We start from the raw sequence: 13,042 nt of genomic DNA, 5'->3' as shown, positions 1-13,042 counted from the left end.
ATCCTTACTATATTCCTTAGGCCCCGATCCCGATGTAATGAGGATTTACCGTGGTGAGGGGTAGACTAAGACAGAAGGAGGGACCTGGTCAGTTTCACAGGCATAAGGCCAGGTCCCAGCCATGACAGCTCTAAAGGCCGGAGGAACGGGTACTAGGCAGTCGGCTTGTCTGCATCTCCTTCGTGGACGTGACAGGAAATTCAAAAAGGTTCAAGAAGGGGGGAGACAGAAGTTAAAGCTTCTGTCCCCCTTGTCTGAAGCTCCCCAAATTCCCTTCCACTATTACGGTCTTCTGTGTACCATTCCAGATGCTTCACTTGGCTCCCTTCTAAAAGGAGGCTGGACCTGGGAAGGGCCCCGCACACTGCGACCAGAGGTCGAGAGCCTTGCGTAGAGCTAAACTTCCGAACCGGGCTACTCGGAGGTGGGAAGACCTTCCCGGGCTTCTTCACAGGGAACTTTATTTGGGTGCATGCAGTCTGGTCTTCACGGATGAGGCCGACCCTGGGTCTGACAGTGGCCTTCTCACCTCACGGTTTGTCTCCCTACTAGTTTTATGCATAAACTTCCGGATGTGTGCTAACAAACCATGCCTGAAAACCCCCAAACAGTTTGTACGGTCAGATCCAGCTTGAAGGATGGTATCAAGCAAATTCACAAACCCAAGTTTCTGAAACCTCATCTTTTATAAACCTACTACTTGTAAATCAGCATACAGAGAATGACATGTGTATTTCCACATCAGAGAGGTTACTTGTCAACAGTCTATTAAGCTAATGGGGTAAATGGGCAAGTAACTTACTAACTTGTAAATCTTTCGCCATCTTGTTTTCTTTTGTTCTCTTAATGACATCCATGTATCACTGAGCAATGACCTTCCAGCAGGTGACAAGGAGGCACTAAATGCTATTGTTTGACTCAGTTCTATAGTTTTCCATACAAAGTCCATTACTTACATTAATGCTTTTTTTCAGAAAATATTTTCATTGGGGAATTCCCTGGCGGTCCAGTGGTTAGGACTCTGCGCTCTCACTGCCGGGGCCCAGGTTCAATCCCTGGTCGGGGAACTAAGTTCTCACAAGCCTCGTGGTGCAGATACAGATACAGTCACACAAATGTATAGCTTAAAAGGTGACATACTTCTAACTACCGTCCAGGTCAAGAAACAGAACTCTTGTCAGCTGCCCAGAAGCCCCTCCAAGCCCTGCGTCACAATGACAGCCTTTCCTCCCCCAAAAAGTGCCCTTGTCCTTCTACAGTAATGACTTCCTCGTGTTTCTTTTTACAGTTTTATTCTCAAAGTATGCACTGCTATTCACTACAGTTTGTCTGCTGTTTAGAAACTCTGCTGTCTGTCTCTGGAGCCCGTCACAGCTGTGCTGGTGGTGGAGCTCACGCCGTCCCTGGAGGCATCCGGCAGGTTCTTTTTTTAAAAATTAATGATTTATTTTTGGCTGCGTTGGGTCTTCGTTGCTGCGCGTGGACTTTCTCTAGTTGTGGCGAGCGGAGGCTACTCTTTGTTGCGGTGCGCGGGCTTCTCATTGCAGTGGCTTCTCGTTGCAGAGCACGGGCTCTAGGTGTGCAGGCTTCAGTAGTTGTGGCTCGCGGGCTCTAGAGCGCAGGCTCAGTAGTTGTGGTGCACGGGCTTAGCTGCTCCGTGGCATGTGGGATCCTCCCAGACCAGGGCTCGAACCCGTGTCCCCTGCATCGGCAGGCAGATTCTTAACCAGTGCGCCACCAGCGAAGTCCCATCCAGCAGGTTCTTTCAGTCAGAATCTGCAGTCCTTTCTCTGGGCACATTTTTACTTGATTCCCATTGTTCTTTCAGGAGTTTCTTTTTCTCTAGGGTCTCCTTTGCTCTTTTTTTCCTTTCTTGCTTTCTCTTCTCTGCCTCTCGTTTTTCTTTGTAAACAGGACTGTTTTCACCGTTGTAGAAAACATCCACTTTCTCTTGCAGGATTCTCCGAGCTAGCTTTCTGTTTTGATCGACGGATCTAGTCTGGTGGCACTGTAAGAGATAATATTTCATAATGTGAAAGCCAGTGTGTTCTGGGCAGGACCTCAGGAATCATTAAATTCAACCTAGTCCCTTTATAGAGGGGTCAGGCCCGCAGAAGGAAAGCCACTTGTCAGGAGTCCCAGTAGGTCAGTGACAGGACGAAGGCCATACCCTTTCCTGCCTCTGCTTGGCCCCCACCCAGTCCCACACCCCAGCTGTATTATGTGGCTTTCACTGTGACTGTTCCAATATTAGGAGTGTTGTTTTGTTTAGAAGTAACAGTAGCCTTCAAATAAAGTTCCCAAATAATTTTGAAAACATCAACCAGTATGTCTAAGCGAGCCCTTTGTGTGCCCCATTTATAAATGTAAACTTCTCTCTGAAGGAGGAAAATAGCCTCTTTATTATTCGTCAGCCATAATATTCATTACATAATATCTCTGTTATCACTGGTGAGTGCCTTGCAAAGCAAGTTGATAAAAGAAATCCTGTGAAATTAGGATGAAAGAATAGTACCAAAAGCAAATGTGGAGTAAGCTATATAAAATAGGTTTCAGAATTTTATTTGTTGCTCACGAATGTCACTTTTTTCAAGGAGGAAAAGAAAAATGATTGAGATTTTCACTAATACGCTCTTGGCTCAAAAACGTGGCAGCGAAGAACAGCTGTCAGGAACGGACTCTGGGTTCGGTCTGGGCTGACTCTCCTGCAGGCGCAGGAGCCTCCCCGTGCCTCAGATTCCACATCATGAGTGTAGGCTTGTGACGATTAAGAGTTAACTCGAATGTGAAGTGGCTCAGAACAGGGCCGGCCGCAAGCTCACGTGATATGCAAGTACTTGCGAAAGGTACCGCTGATGTGCGAAAGCCCGCCTCTGCTCTCTCTGCTGTGCCTCAAGGCTTGTGCCGCCTTCAGGGCCCTGGGGATACGGAATGGACTGGCAGTTCCACAGAGGTGGTGGGCCGCTACCAAAGCAGGAGACAGGAGAAAAGCGCTGCACCATTTCCTAGAGGTTCAAAATGTATTGACAGCCGGTGATATTTTGATCAGAGGTTGGTTTTTTATATTCAGAAGAAAGCCTCCTACAGGCAGCTGTACCTGGCATTTTTCCTCTGAGGGCTGAAATTGGGTTGCCAACGTTACCTCACTCAGTTCTTCTCCAGAAGGGTAGGTGTCACTGACATTTACTAAAGAGGGGACGGAGGGACATGGAAAATGTGACCATCTGAGCGATCAGCCAGGAGGCTAAGGGCTGAGCCCACTGGCGGACAACCTGGGCCCGCGTGCTGCTTGGGGGCTGGAGCCCACGGCAGTGCCGCAGAGCTTTCTGCAGCCACCCTGCAGCCCAGTGGCTCGACCAGAACCGTGGCCTGCCAAGTTCAAGGACAGCAGCAGTAAAAGCGCAACTGCAAAGGATCCTGGAAGGAGGCTCCTGACGCTGTGCAGAGGTTCTGCCTGGGAGAAACGCTCGGGACCGGGCGCGAGACCTGCAGTCCCTCTACTGCCGGGGTCATGGTGAGAACAAGTTTTCACTCAGGAGAAACCAGGGGACCCCCACGGCCTCCTTCCTCTACCTTGACCACAATGCCTGAGGGGACGTGCCTGAGCACCACGCAGTTGCTTGTTTTGTTGGTTGCCTGGCCCCCTGGCCCGTGTCCTTTTACAAACTGCTCTTCAAGTTCACTCTCATCCAGGGAGAGCAGAGCAGGGTGGTCCTTCTTGCCTGCCGCCTGGACTGGAGTGACCGCTGTTCCAGGGGATAAGAGTTCCGGCTTCTCGCAGAGCCGGAGTCCCCAGGGCACCATGCACACTCTGGTCAGTGGGGTAGGAAAACGGAACAGACCCGAGGTGCTCATAGCGCGTGGCTCTGCCTGCTCAGGACCTGAATAAGACAGAAAAGACAGCCCTTCAGCCTTGTTTGTGCTCAAGATTATACCGCAGGTTCTAAAATCACCTTTTATGAACTAGTTCAGACGATGACCACCCATCTGGCAGGCAGGGGATTTAGGAAATTAGTGCAGACAGGATACTCAGCAACACACACCTCGCTCCGGCCCTGCATTGTCTACCGTGTTCTCAGCACTACATGCCTTGCCAACTGATAAATATTTTCTTATAACAGACCAAAAAATGTCTTCAAAGCACCCAGAAGTGGTGTTTTCTCAGGAAGGGGAAGCTTTGAGTGTAAAATTCAAAAGAACAGGGCTGTAATTTGATAAGGAAATATTACATAGTACATCACACAAGAATTAGGATCTGAGTCAAGGGACATTATTTAAGTGTGTGAGAACCTTTGAAATCAAAATGGAAAGACGACAGAACGTGATAGTCTATTTTATAGCTTAAGCTTAAACAGTCTGACACAGTAAATATCACTATCAATCAATGTCATGATTGTTGTTTTTTCATGTTTCCAGTTTCATGGATTTGAATAGGAACATCTGTTCCCTCAGAAGCACTGCCAATCACATGATCCAACCGGTACTCATCCTTAGAACCACCAAGCCAACTGATTTTTATTAAGGTGCCTGTTACGTTCAAAGTATGAGGTGAGGTACAGGGAGTGACGTGAGGTCAAAGAGGGCAAGACGCTATCTTCCTGGAGCTCACAGTCTAGTCGGAGAAGATATTCAAGAAGAAAGCGAGAGGCGCTGAACAAGAGATTTCAATAACTACTCGAGAGGAGCCTAAGGCTGAAATGTCTTAGTTGACGAATAGTATAGAGAATAATAGCCATGAGGGTATGGTGAATCACAGGCCTTTGCTTTTTTTCGAGGGGAGGAGGGCAGAGGATCTGAAAGGTATCACCTCTTTTCAGAGATCTACATATTCCCCATGTGAATGGGGTCGGGGCGGGGGAGTCACAACCTTCGCCCATTTTCTCATCTGGAAAATGGGAGGAATAAGCCCTCTCCATGCAACCCACACAGGCTTAAAGTCAGAGAAAACAGTGTTCTGGAAAGGGCTTTGCTGATACCTCTGAAGGCATGAGACTGGTTTATAGCAAGATCCCTGTCACCAGGACTTTCCTGGTGGCACAGTGGTTGGGAATTCGCCTGCCAATGCAGGGGACATGGGTTCGAGCCCTGGTCCAGGAAGATCCCACACGCCGCGGAGCAACTAAGCCTGTGCGCCACAACTACTGAGCCTGCGCTCTAGAGCCCATGAACCACAACTACTGAGCCTGTGTACCACAACTACTGAAGCCTGCGTGCCTAGAGCCCGTGCTCCACAAGAGAAGCCATCGCAATGAGAAGCCCACGCACTGCAATGAAGAGTAGCCTCCGCTCACCACAACTAGAGAAAGCCTGTGCGCAGCAACGAAGACCCAACACAGCCAAAAATGAATTAAAAAAAAAAAAACCTTAAAAAAAAACCCAAAAAACCCTGTCACCCAGGCAGATTTGGGGAACTACAAATGTGCCACTCGCATAATAATACTTCTTGATCAAGGATTATGTAGGCACTAAAAACAGATATATTGCTCTTTTTAACAAGTGCTTCCTGTGAGGCTCTAAACAGCTTCTTTCACCACTTGAAACCTTGTAAATTCTAGCTCTAACACAGGTAGGAACTGGAGTGTACCTAAGGCAACTTCCTCAGCCAAAAGTAACGCACCATCCACCAAATTATTTCACTAGGTTTCTCTCGGCTCATTTACCTTTCATCCACCAGCAGTTCTGACGGCTAACACCCGCTGGGCCCAACGCTGATCGCTAGGTAAGCTTAATGCAGAAACAGGCTAGCAGGCATTGCTTCCTTGTAAATATGTGCATTTTGCTATTTGAAATCCAAGTGCCTTTCTCAGTTATCAGTACAGATGACACTGGTCATTTTTAGAATGAATACAGTATTCTTCATCTCTATCTCTACTATTTCTATGGAAAATAAATATAATGAAATATACTCTTCAAGCTTTAGGCCACGCTAGTTCTCAATCCTATGACTGACACACCTTCTTTGTGAAAAGCACGATATTCAGCATGTTCTGAGCAGGTCCTATCAGTCCCGGTGGATGATAATTAAGGTGGTGTCAGTTCATAATGTGCTCTGTGGCTACCAAGGGAGATATTTTGAAACAGAGTATGCCAGTGAAAGTGGTGCTTTGAAAACGGCTTCTGTTTACTGTGTGTGAAATATGTCAGAAGTATCCTCAGGAAAAGATAAGGATAAACCCAGGCACATTCTCTGAAATCTCTACAACAAAGAATCCACTCCCCTATAATGATTAAATGAATGAGACTAAGTTGATGTCCAAAATTTCCCTCCCCTTATTTCTGCTTTCAGTCCACAGAACAGAATTCCTTTGTGTATCAGACAGTGTCTAGTCCCTGTATTAGGTTCATGGAACAGGAGGCCAGTACCTCTCTTGGGGCTTCTCTTCCGTTAGTAAATCTGACCAGGCAGGATGGTAGTGGAATACAGTGCAGCGACAAAGAAAGGAAGCAGGTCTGAGACAGGGTGAAACTCCCAGACAAAGGGCGGAGAGGACAGCGCTTTTCTCAGCTGCTTTGTCACCAGCCCACTGTGTTTCAAATCTACCTTTCTGTCCTAGTTCAGAGCTGACACACACAGGAAGGTCTCCCACCCAACTGGAGTTCGAGAAGGTCCCCAGTGTTCAGTTACTGGCTGCTTTGTTTAACAGCTAATTCCAACAGCCAATAGGACGATTCCAAATACTTTTAGTATCTCCTGGAGCTCTGGCTCTACTCCAATGGTGGCTAAAAATGACAAACACACCCATGGTTCCACTTCCCCAAAGCCCAGAGAAGAATACGGATTGGATTTCAGTTTTTGTGATACCCACAGAGCAACCCAAAGTCTTCGGGGAACAATAAAAGCAGCTCAAATTAGAGCTCATCGTGACATTAAAGAGAAAAATGGTCACAAGCGGTGTGCGTAAGGGGAAACCAGCGGTCACGACAGCGCGCCCTTGTTCCCTCCCATGCGTGCGAGCGTCGGCCCGGCCGGCTCTCCACCCCAACTCCCCTCGGCTCTGCTCTTCCTTGGAGGGTGGCGTCTGCACTAAACAGCTGGCTGCAATTTAGGTTAAAGCCACGCTCTCTCTCACTTGGTCAAGTTAAGAGATAACAGGGCTGACGCCTTTAAAACAGGCAATGTTAATTTGTTCAATGAATATTTTCCACATCTACTACGTGCCATGAGTGGGCCTCGATGGGTCCAATGAGCCTGTAGCATAAAAGAGAAATTAAGACATCTGTAAGTAAGATAACATGCCAGAGCGTGGAATGGATGACACGCCACAGAGCAGTGGTTCTCAGGCTTCACTATGCTCCCAAGTCACCAGAAGGTTGGTTATTGGGACTTGGAAGCTGCATCCTATTAGGCACCTTTCTTCCTGACTGGATCCAGCTGGTACACAGTTCCTCCTCTGGCTTCCACAGTCAGCCCAAACCAAGACTGACACCTAGCTCATGGGTGGCATGCTCAGCTCTGCATTGTGGCCAGTGACCAGAGCAAACAATCACATATTTAAACAAGATGCAGTGAGCTGAGGCTTGTTTCACCAACAGCTGAAATGCTCTGGAGAGCGGTAAGGGGATGCTACTGCCTTTGTGTCTCTGAGACAGAGAGAGGATATCTGAATCTGGAAGACATAGGATTTCAACTCTGGACCCACCTCTGGATACCATTTGCCTAAAATTCACTGTTTAAGTATTTTTTAGAAAGGCAGAGTACTAGTGTCTCTTAGCCACAACTTTCATGGTGTACCAACCTTGCAGAAATGTCATCTAAACTAACCGAAAGAACAGATGTGGCGATGCGCTGAAATGGAGTGCTTTAGGAAAAAAGACTGTTAAAGCACTTGCGGCTCCAACCTTGATGCACCATTTCCCTAGGGATCCTGTTAAACAGGCTACGGCTCATCAGGGCTGGGGTGGGGCCTGAGACTCCACATTTCTAACCAGCCCCCAGGTGAGGTGGTTGCTGCCTGCAGTCCTGGCCCTTAAGATCGTCTGACTGCTGGATGAAGGCCCCACGATCATGATGGCAACGCTGGAGATGGAGAAGGTGTAAAGGAGAGAACAGGCGGGAGAGGAAGAGAAGACAAATGAATATCGAATTGAGCGAAAAGAACAGGTGAAATGGTCACAAGGGGATTGAGAAGCTGGGTCATCTGAAAAAAGAACATCAAAAACGTTGCTTCTATTGCATTATTATTTTTTTTAAAGCTGCCTTTTTCTAAGTCTTTATTGAATTTGTTACAATACTGCTTGTTTTATGTTTTATTTTTTTAGCAGGAGGCATGTGGGATCTTAGCTCCCTGACCTGGGATTGAACCCGCATCCCCTGCATTGGAAGGTGAAGTCTCAATCACTGGACCGCTAGGGAAGTCCCCTGCATTAATGTTCTAGAACAGCACTGTCCAACAGAAATATAGTGCAAGCCACATGTGAAATTCTAAATTTTCTTATAGTCACATTAAAAATAGTAAAAAGCAACTGATGAATTTCAATATACTTTATTTAATCCAATATATCCCAAATATTATTACTTCAACATATAATCAATATAAAAAATTATTTAGATTTTTTTTATATGAGGTCTGCAAAATCTGAAGTGTGGCCACGCTTACAGCACATGTCAGTCTGGACTAGCCACATGTGCTCGCGGCTACTGTAGTGGATAAGGTAGCTCTAGAATCTTGCTATCAAGAGTGTGGTCCACAGAGCAGCAGCCACAGCACCCCCTGGGAGCTTGTTAGGAATGAAGAATCTCAGGACCTTCTAAATGAGAACCTGTGTGTTTTTTTTCTTTTTTTTTTGGCTGTGCCACACAGCTTGCTGGATCTCAGTTCCCCAACAAGGGATCGAACCCGGGCCCACAGCAGTGAAAGCACAGAGGCCTAACCACTGGACTGCCAGGGAAGTCCCAGAGAACCTGTGTTTTAATAAGATCCTCAAGTGATTCAGAGGCACATTGAAGTTTGAGAAGCAAAGGACACAGGAATTAGTAAGTTCTTCCAACTGCTAGGACAGACACTTTTAAGAGCTATTGTTTCTTATGTTTATAATGTTTAAAAAGTTGAGACCAGAATTCAGGAGTGCTGATTACCTGCTTAGTCTTGGTCTTGCTTCCCCCTCCCGAATAAGGAGATAAAATAGGTCTCAAAAACAATGACCTAATCAACGGTGAAGGACAAACACAGTGAGCTTTAAAAAGACAAAATGGCCAGCTGATGGCTCCAGAAGCTAAGTGAGAGGATGGTTTTCTGTGAAATGCTTAATGATAATCTATGTTTCAGAAGTGTGTTTTGGTGCTCCCTGCCGAATGGGAGTAAAGATAAAGCAGCCTTTCTCTCCTTTTCTCATCTAGCTCATCATCCTGTTCTAGTTGCCTGAAATCCTTATGAGGGCTGAACACCTCCCCAAACAGAACCCCTGGGAACTTTGGCTCAGGCTTGAAATAGACCCTGTCATTTCCTAGGCTGGGGGCTCTATACTCAAGATACAGCACCTTTCAGCCACAGTAAGTGTTTCCAGAGAATTATTTCCCAAATAAGAAAATCACAATGGACTGAGCAGGAAAGGACAACAGAGCTGCTATCCTTGATTTGGGGGGACAAGAGGAAAAGGAAACTACTCTGAGTTTGGTCCAAATTTAATAGGCTTACTGCTGCACAGCTCAAGAGACACTAAAGAAGTAGATAAAAAGAAAAGCTTTCAATTCATACAATACCAACATCCCGTTCAGTTTTTTTTTTTTCACAGAAAACTTCAAATCCACAATTACACCTGTCCTATTTGGGTGCACCACTGTCATCTTCTTCTATTTATGGCACCTAACAGGAACTTCGTAATTTATCAACTACACTATTAAAATAGGACAAACACATTAAAAAAGCAGCGATAACTAGCAGCAATAACTACACTCCACATTTTCCTCTAAAAGTCTCAAAGACCCTGTTACCATTAATGATGCTTTGTATTTGTTTAGGACTTAGGTTTTCAAAGCACGTTCAGATACGTTATCATAGTGAATATTTCATACAAATAAAGAAAAGAAGGGATGTATACTATGTGGAATATTTCAGGAAGACTTATTTTGGCAGAACATTAGGTAGTCCATTTTTTTAAACTAAATTTGTCCTTCCTGCTGCTTGTTTCTTTACCTTTCCTAACATCTCCAGATTTGTTCTTCCCCCAGCTCCTTAGAAAGCGTTAGCTCATTTTCCTCAGCGGTCTCTTCTTGACTCCCCCTCTCACTTTTTTGTCCCTGAAAGGCCATACTGCTTTGTAGTCAGAGTGACCTGCGCCAATGCCTTGCCTCCGCGATTTACTCACTGTGCAACTCTGGCCATGTTTCCACATCTGTAAAACAGAGGTAATACCACCGAGGGAGAGAGAAAAATCGTACACGTCACCACAAACGTAAGGTGCTTAGGATCCCTACATCACAAAGCTCAGGAACCTCTGGCTAACACTCCACAAGCCCACTCTGCAAACGGATTATTTCATGGACTTTTGTTTTCGAAGCTCAGTGAAAAGGTATCTAGAAAATGACCTGCAGACAATTTTACTTGGCATGGTCCAATTTAAGAAATACTTGGAAACCATGAAATTACCGAAGATATGCTGTTTGGTGAGGTCATAATTGTGGTCTATGAAATCAGGTGCCAAAGAGAGAATTATGATGCCAAGAATATAGTGTGACTTCCCAGAAGGTTCAAATTGAAAGGTAAAAACTACCTTCATCACAGCAAGTCCTGGTTTAAACATAGAGATCTTTAGTAATTATCTGATATAGTAAAAAAAATCATGAAGGACAGAAAAGATGAAAAAAGTCACGTTTAAATGTACACCTGATTATTCCTTTTCATCTTCAATGGTTAAACTATAAAGTTTTAGAGTTCCTCATTTTTGCTGTGGAGGACGTCCCTCCTCCAACCCCCGCCAATGACAAGCTGTTTTGTATATAAAAATAAATGACACAGAGTAACACCCTGGTTAACAAACATTAAATGCCTCAAGCCATTAGCGGCCACTACTACTGAACAGCCTAATCTTATCCCAATCAGAATGAAAGATCTCCACTCAAAAGCTCATTGTGGCAAAAGAGGAATACTTGAGCAATACAAAGATGTTATAATAAAATCATAGTTTTTTTTGATACCGAGCTCCATGAGCTGTTTGTATATTTTGGAGATTAATCCTTTGTTGTTTCATTTGCAAATATTTTCTCCCATTCTGAGGGTTGTCTTTTTGTCTTATTTATGGTTTCCTTTGCTGTGCACCCTTATAAGGGCATAAAATAGTGGTGTTAGCTTGTATACAAGTAATGCAAAATCTCCAGTATGAGGAGGGGGGGGTTAAATTAAGATGAATAGTTCCTACACTTAATATATACTTGAATTTCTGACACCTTCTACTTCTGTTTTCTATATTCAGAAATAATTTCTATGGACTTTAAAAACCTCCTCTGTTTTTATAAAGCTTCTCTCTAGACCAGTTAGTCAAAAGCAGTTTCCATTCTGAATTTGTAAAAATTAAGACGCTACCAAAGAGCTTAAACTAAATTAAGAAGTAAGGTGTGAATAACCTTACCAGAATATTTTGTATCAGTTGGTTAACAAGATAACTCAGTTAATTAGAATACTAGCTTCTGAACATGTTGGCTTATTAAAACATTAATAGATTTTTTTTTTGAAAGTTACCTAAAGATGACACTGCCAAAAACAAAACACTCAAACTAAACAAAGTCCATCAGATTTTGTAGCAAAAAGCAATGATCTCCTGCCTCTTGCATGGTTGGGAACTAATCTCCAGTACTCGGTTTTGGGGTTAACATTTTTCTTGCAAGGAAACACACCTCCCTTTGCCTGGAGCCATCTCAGGAATCCACTTTCCCATCCTAGTGTGAGGATCTCAAGTAACAGATTTTGCAACCAACTGAAATTAGTGGTAAAACTGCTTTTTGTTTTCTTTTTGTTTTCGGGTAGACTTGAAAGAAACATGGTTGCTGAAAACAGAGCCGTGTGCTTAAAAATGATTTGATTTTGGTTGGGTTTTAACACAAGCACAATACTGATGGGTGGATTAACACAATTGGGAGGAGGGTTCGATTTACTTAAGCTTGAACTCTCCCATAGACGGATGGGGTTTTGGAGAGACTGAATTTCTACTGTTGAGACAAAATTGTCAGGTATTCTTAGGAGCCTCAGATGAGATGGAATGCCTCTTGGCAGATTTGTGTTTCCAAGGGCAAATAACATCTGCTCCGTCCTGGCTTCTCCGGCACACCTAAGGACAAGGCTGGCGAAGTCCCTTTATCGTGGGCTCCGGACACTCGGAGGAAAATCTAAGAGCTCGAAGTACCTTAAAGGGTAAGAACCTTTCGTCTGAGAAAGGCTAACTGACCAGTGCGTGTGAGATGGCCTGGGGGCCCACGGAAAGGGTTTTCTCTGGTCCTTCGAAAGGCTGGACAAGAGGAAAACACCGACGATGCCTATAACAGGCCCAGCTGCGTGCTAACAGCTCCCCAAGGCTCCGCCGAACAAGTCAACGAGCATTGTTCCATTTGTCCTCGGGCCTCGGTGGAACTGTTTTCTCCACAAGGGTGGGTTCTCCTCGCCCGCCCCTCCAAGTCCTTGAAGAGCCCCAGTGCCGACCCCCACCAGCCTAGGGTAAACCCATTCCAGGGTAAACTTAGCTCGGGTGTCCGGGCCGGCTTCACCTCACCGCCAGCGGGGCCTCAGGTCAATGGGCTGCGCGACTCAGGGTCGCAAACGGGGAAATTCACGGGTCCCAGCTCCCAGTCCTCTCTCCGGAGACTCTAACAATCGTGGGCAACCGTGTGGGTGTCGGGCTTCTCCGCAGACACTTACCTGACCTCAGGACTGGGCTCCCGCCCCCAACGTTCTGGGTGAACCGGAATGGCCGCAGGAGCGGGAACGCAAACGCACTCCCGCGCCTGCGCACGCGCCGTACTCCTGCCGCAGCCCCCCTCACAAACCCGAGCCCCCGTCTTACTAACTGCGCATGCGGGAAGCTGAGGCTTTTTTCCCGCGTAGCTGCCGTGGGT

General features: G+C 45.7%; 1 protein-coding gene across 5 annotated transcripts; it reads right to left on the bottom strand.

Moving 5' to 3' along the window:
• Positions 1-1,654: 1,654 nt before the first annotated feature.
• MTRFR (mitochondrial translation release factor in rescue) lies at positions 1,655-12,974 on the bottom strand. Of its 5 annotated transcripts, none has more exons than XM_027125000.1 (4): positions 12,846-12,974; positions 3,574-3,881; positions 2,823-3,005; positions 1,655-2,008 (listed from the first exon to the last, which is right to left on the bottom strand). In XM_027125000.1, the coding sequence occupies exons 2-4, from the start codon at positions 3,853-3,855 to the stop codon at positions 1,766-1,768; spliced, it is 708 nt and encodes a 235-aa protein (XP_026980801.1). In that variant the 5' UTR covers positions 3,856-3,881; positions 12,846-12,974; the 3' UTR covers positions 1,655-1,765. The 5 variants fall into 5 exon arrangements, with proteins under 5 accessions (XP_026980801.1, XP_026980803.1, XP_026980804.1 ...); XM_027125002.1 differs by lacking the exon at positions 12,846-12,974 and adding an exon at positions 12,695-12,820; XM_027125003.1 differs by lacking the exon at positions 12,846-12,974 and adding an exon at positions 12,700-12,820.
• Positions 12,975-13,042: the final 68 nt, after the last annotated feature.

Source organism: Aethalodelphis obliquidens, unplaced genomic scaffold (genome assembly GCF_003676395.1).
Source record: "Aethalodelphis obliquidens isolate GAN/ISIS:26980383/991018 unplaced genomic scaffold, ASM367639v1 scaffold28, whole genome shotgun sequence".
In the NCBI taxonomy this organism is placed as follows: domain Eukaryota; kingdom Metazoa; phylum Chordata; class Mammalia; order Artiodactyla; family Delphinidae; genus Aethalodelphis; species Aethalodelphis obliquidens.
This window is presented reverse-complemented; position numbering and strand designations above follow the sequence as displayed.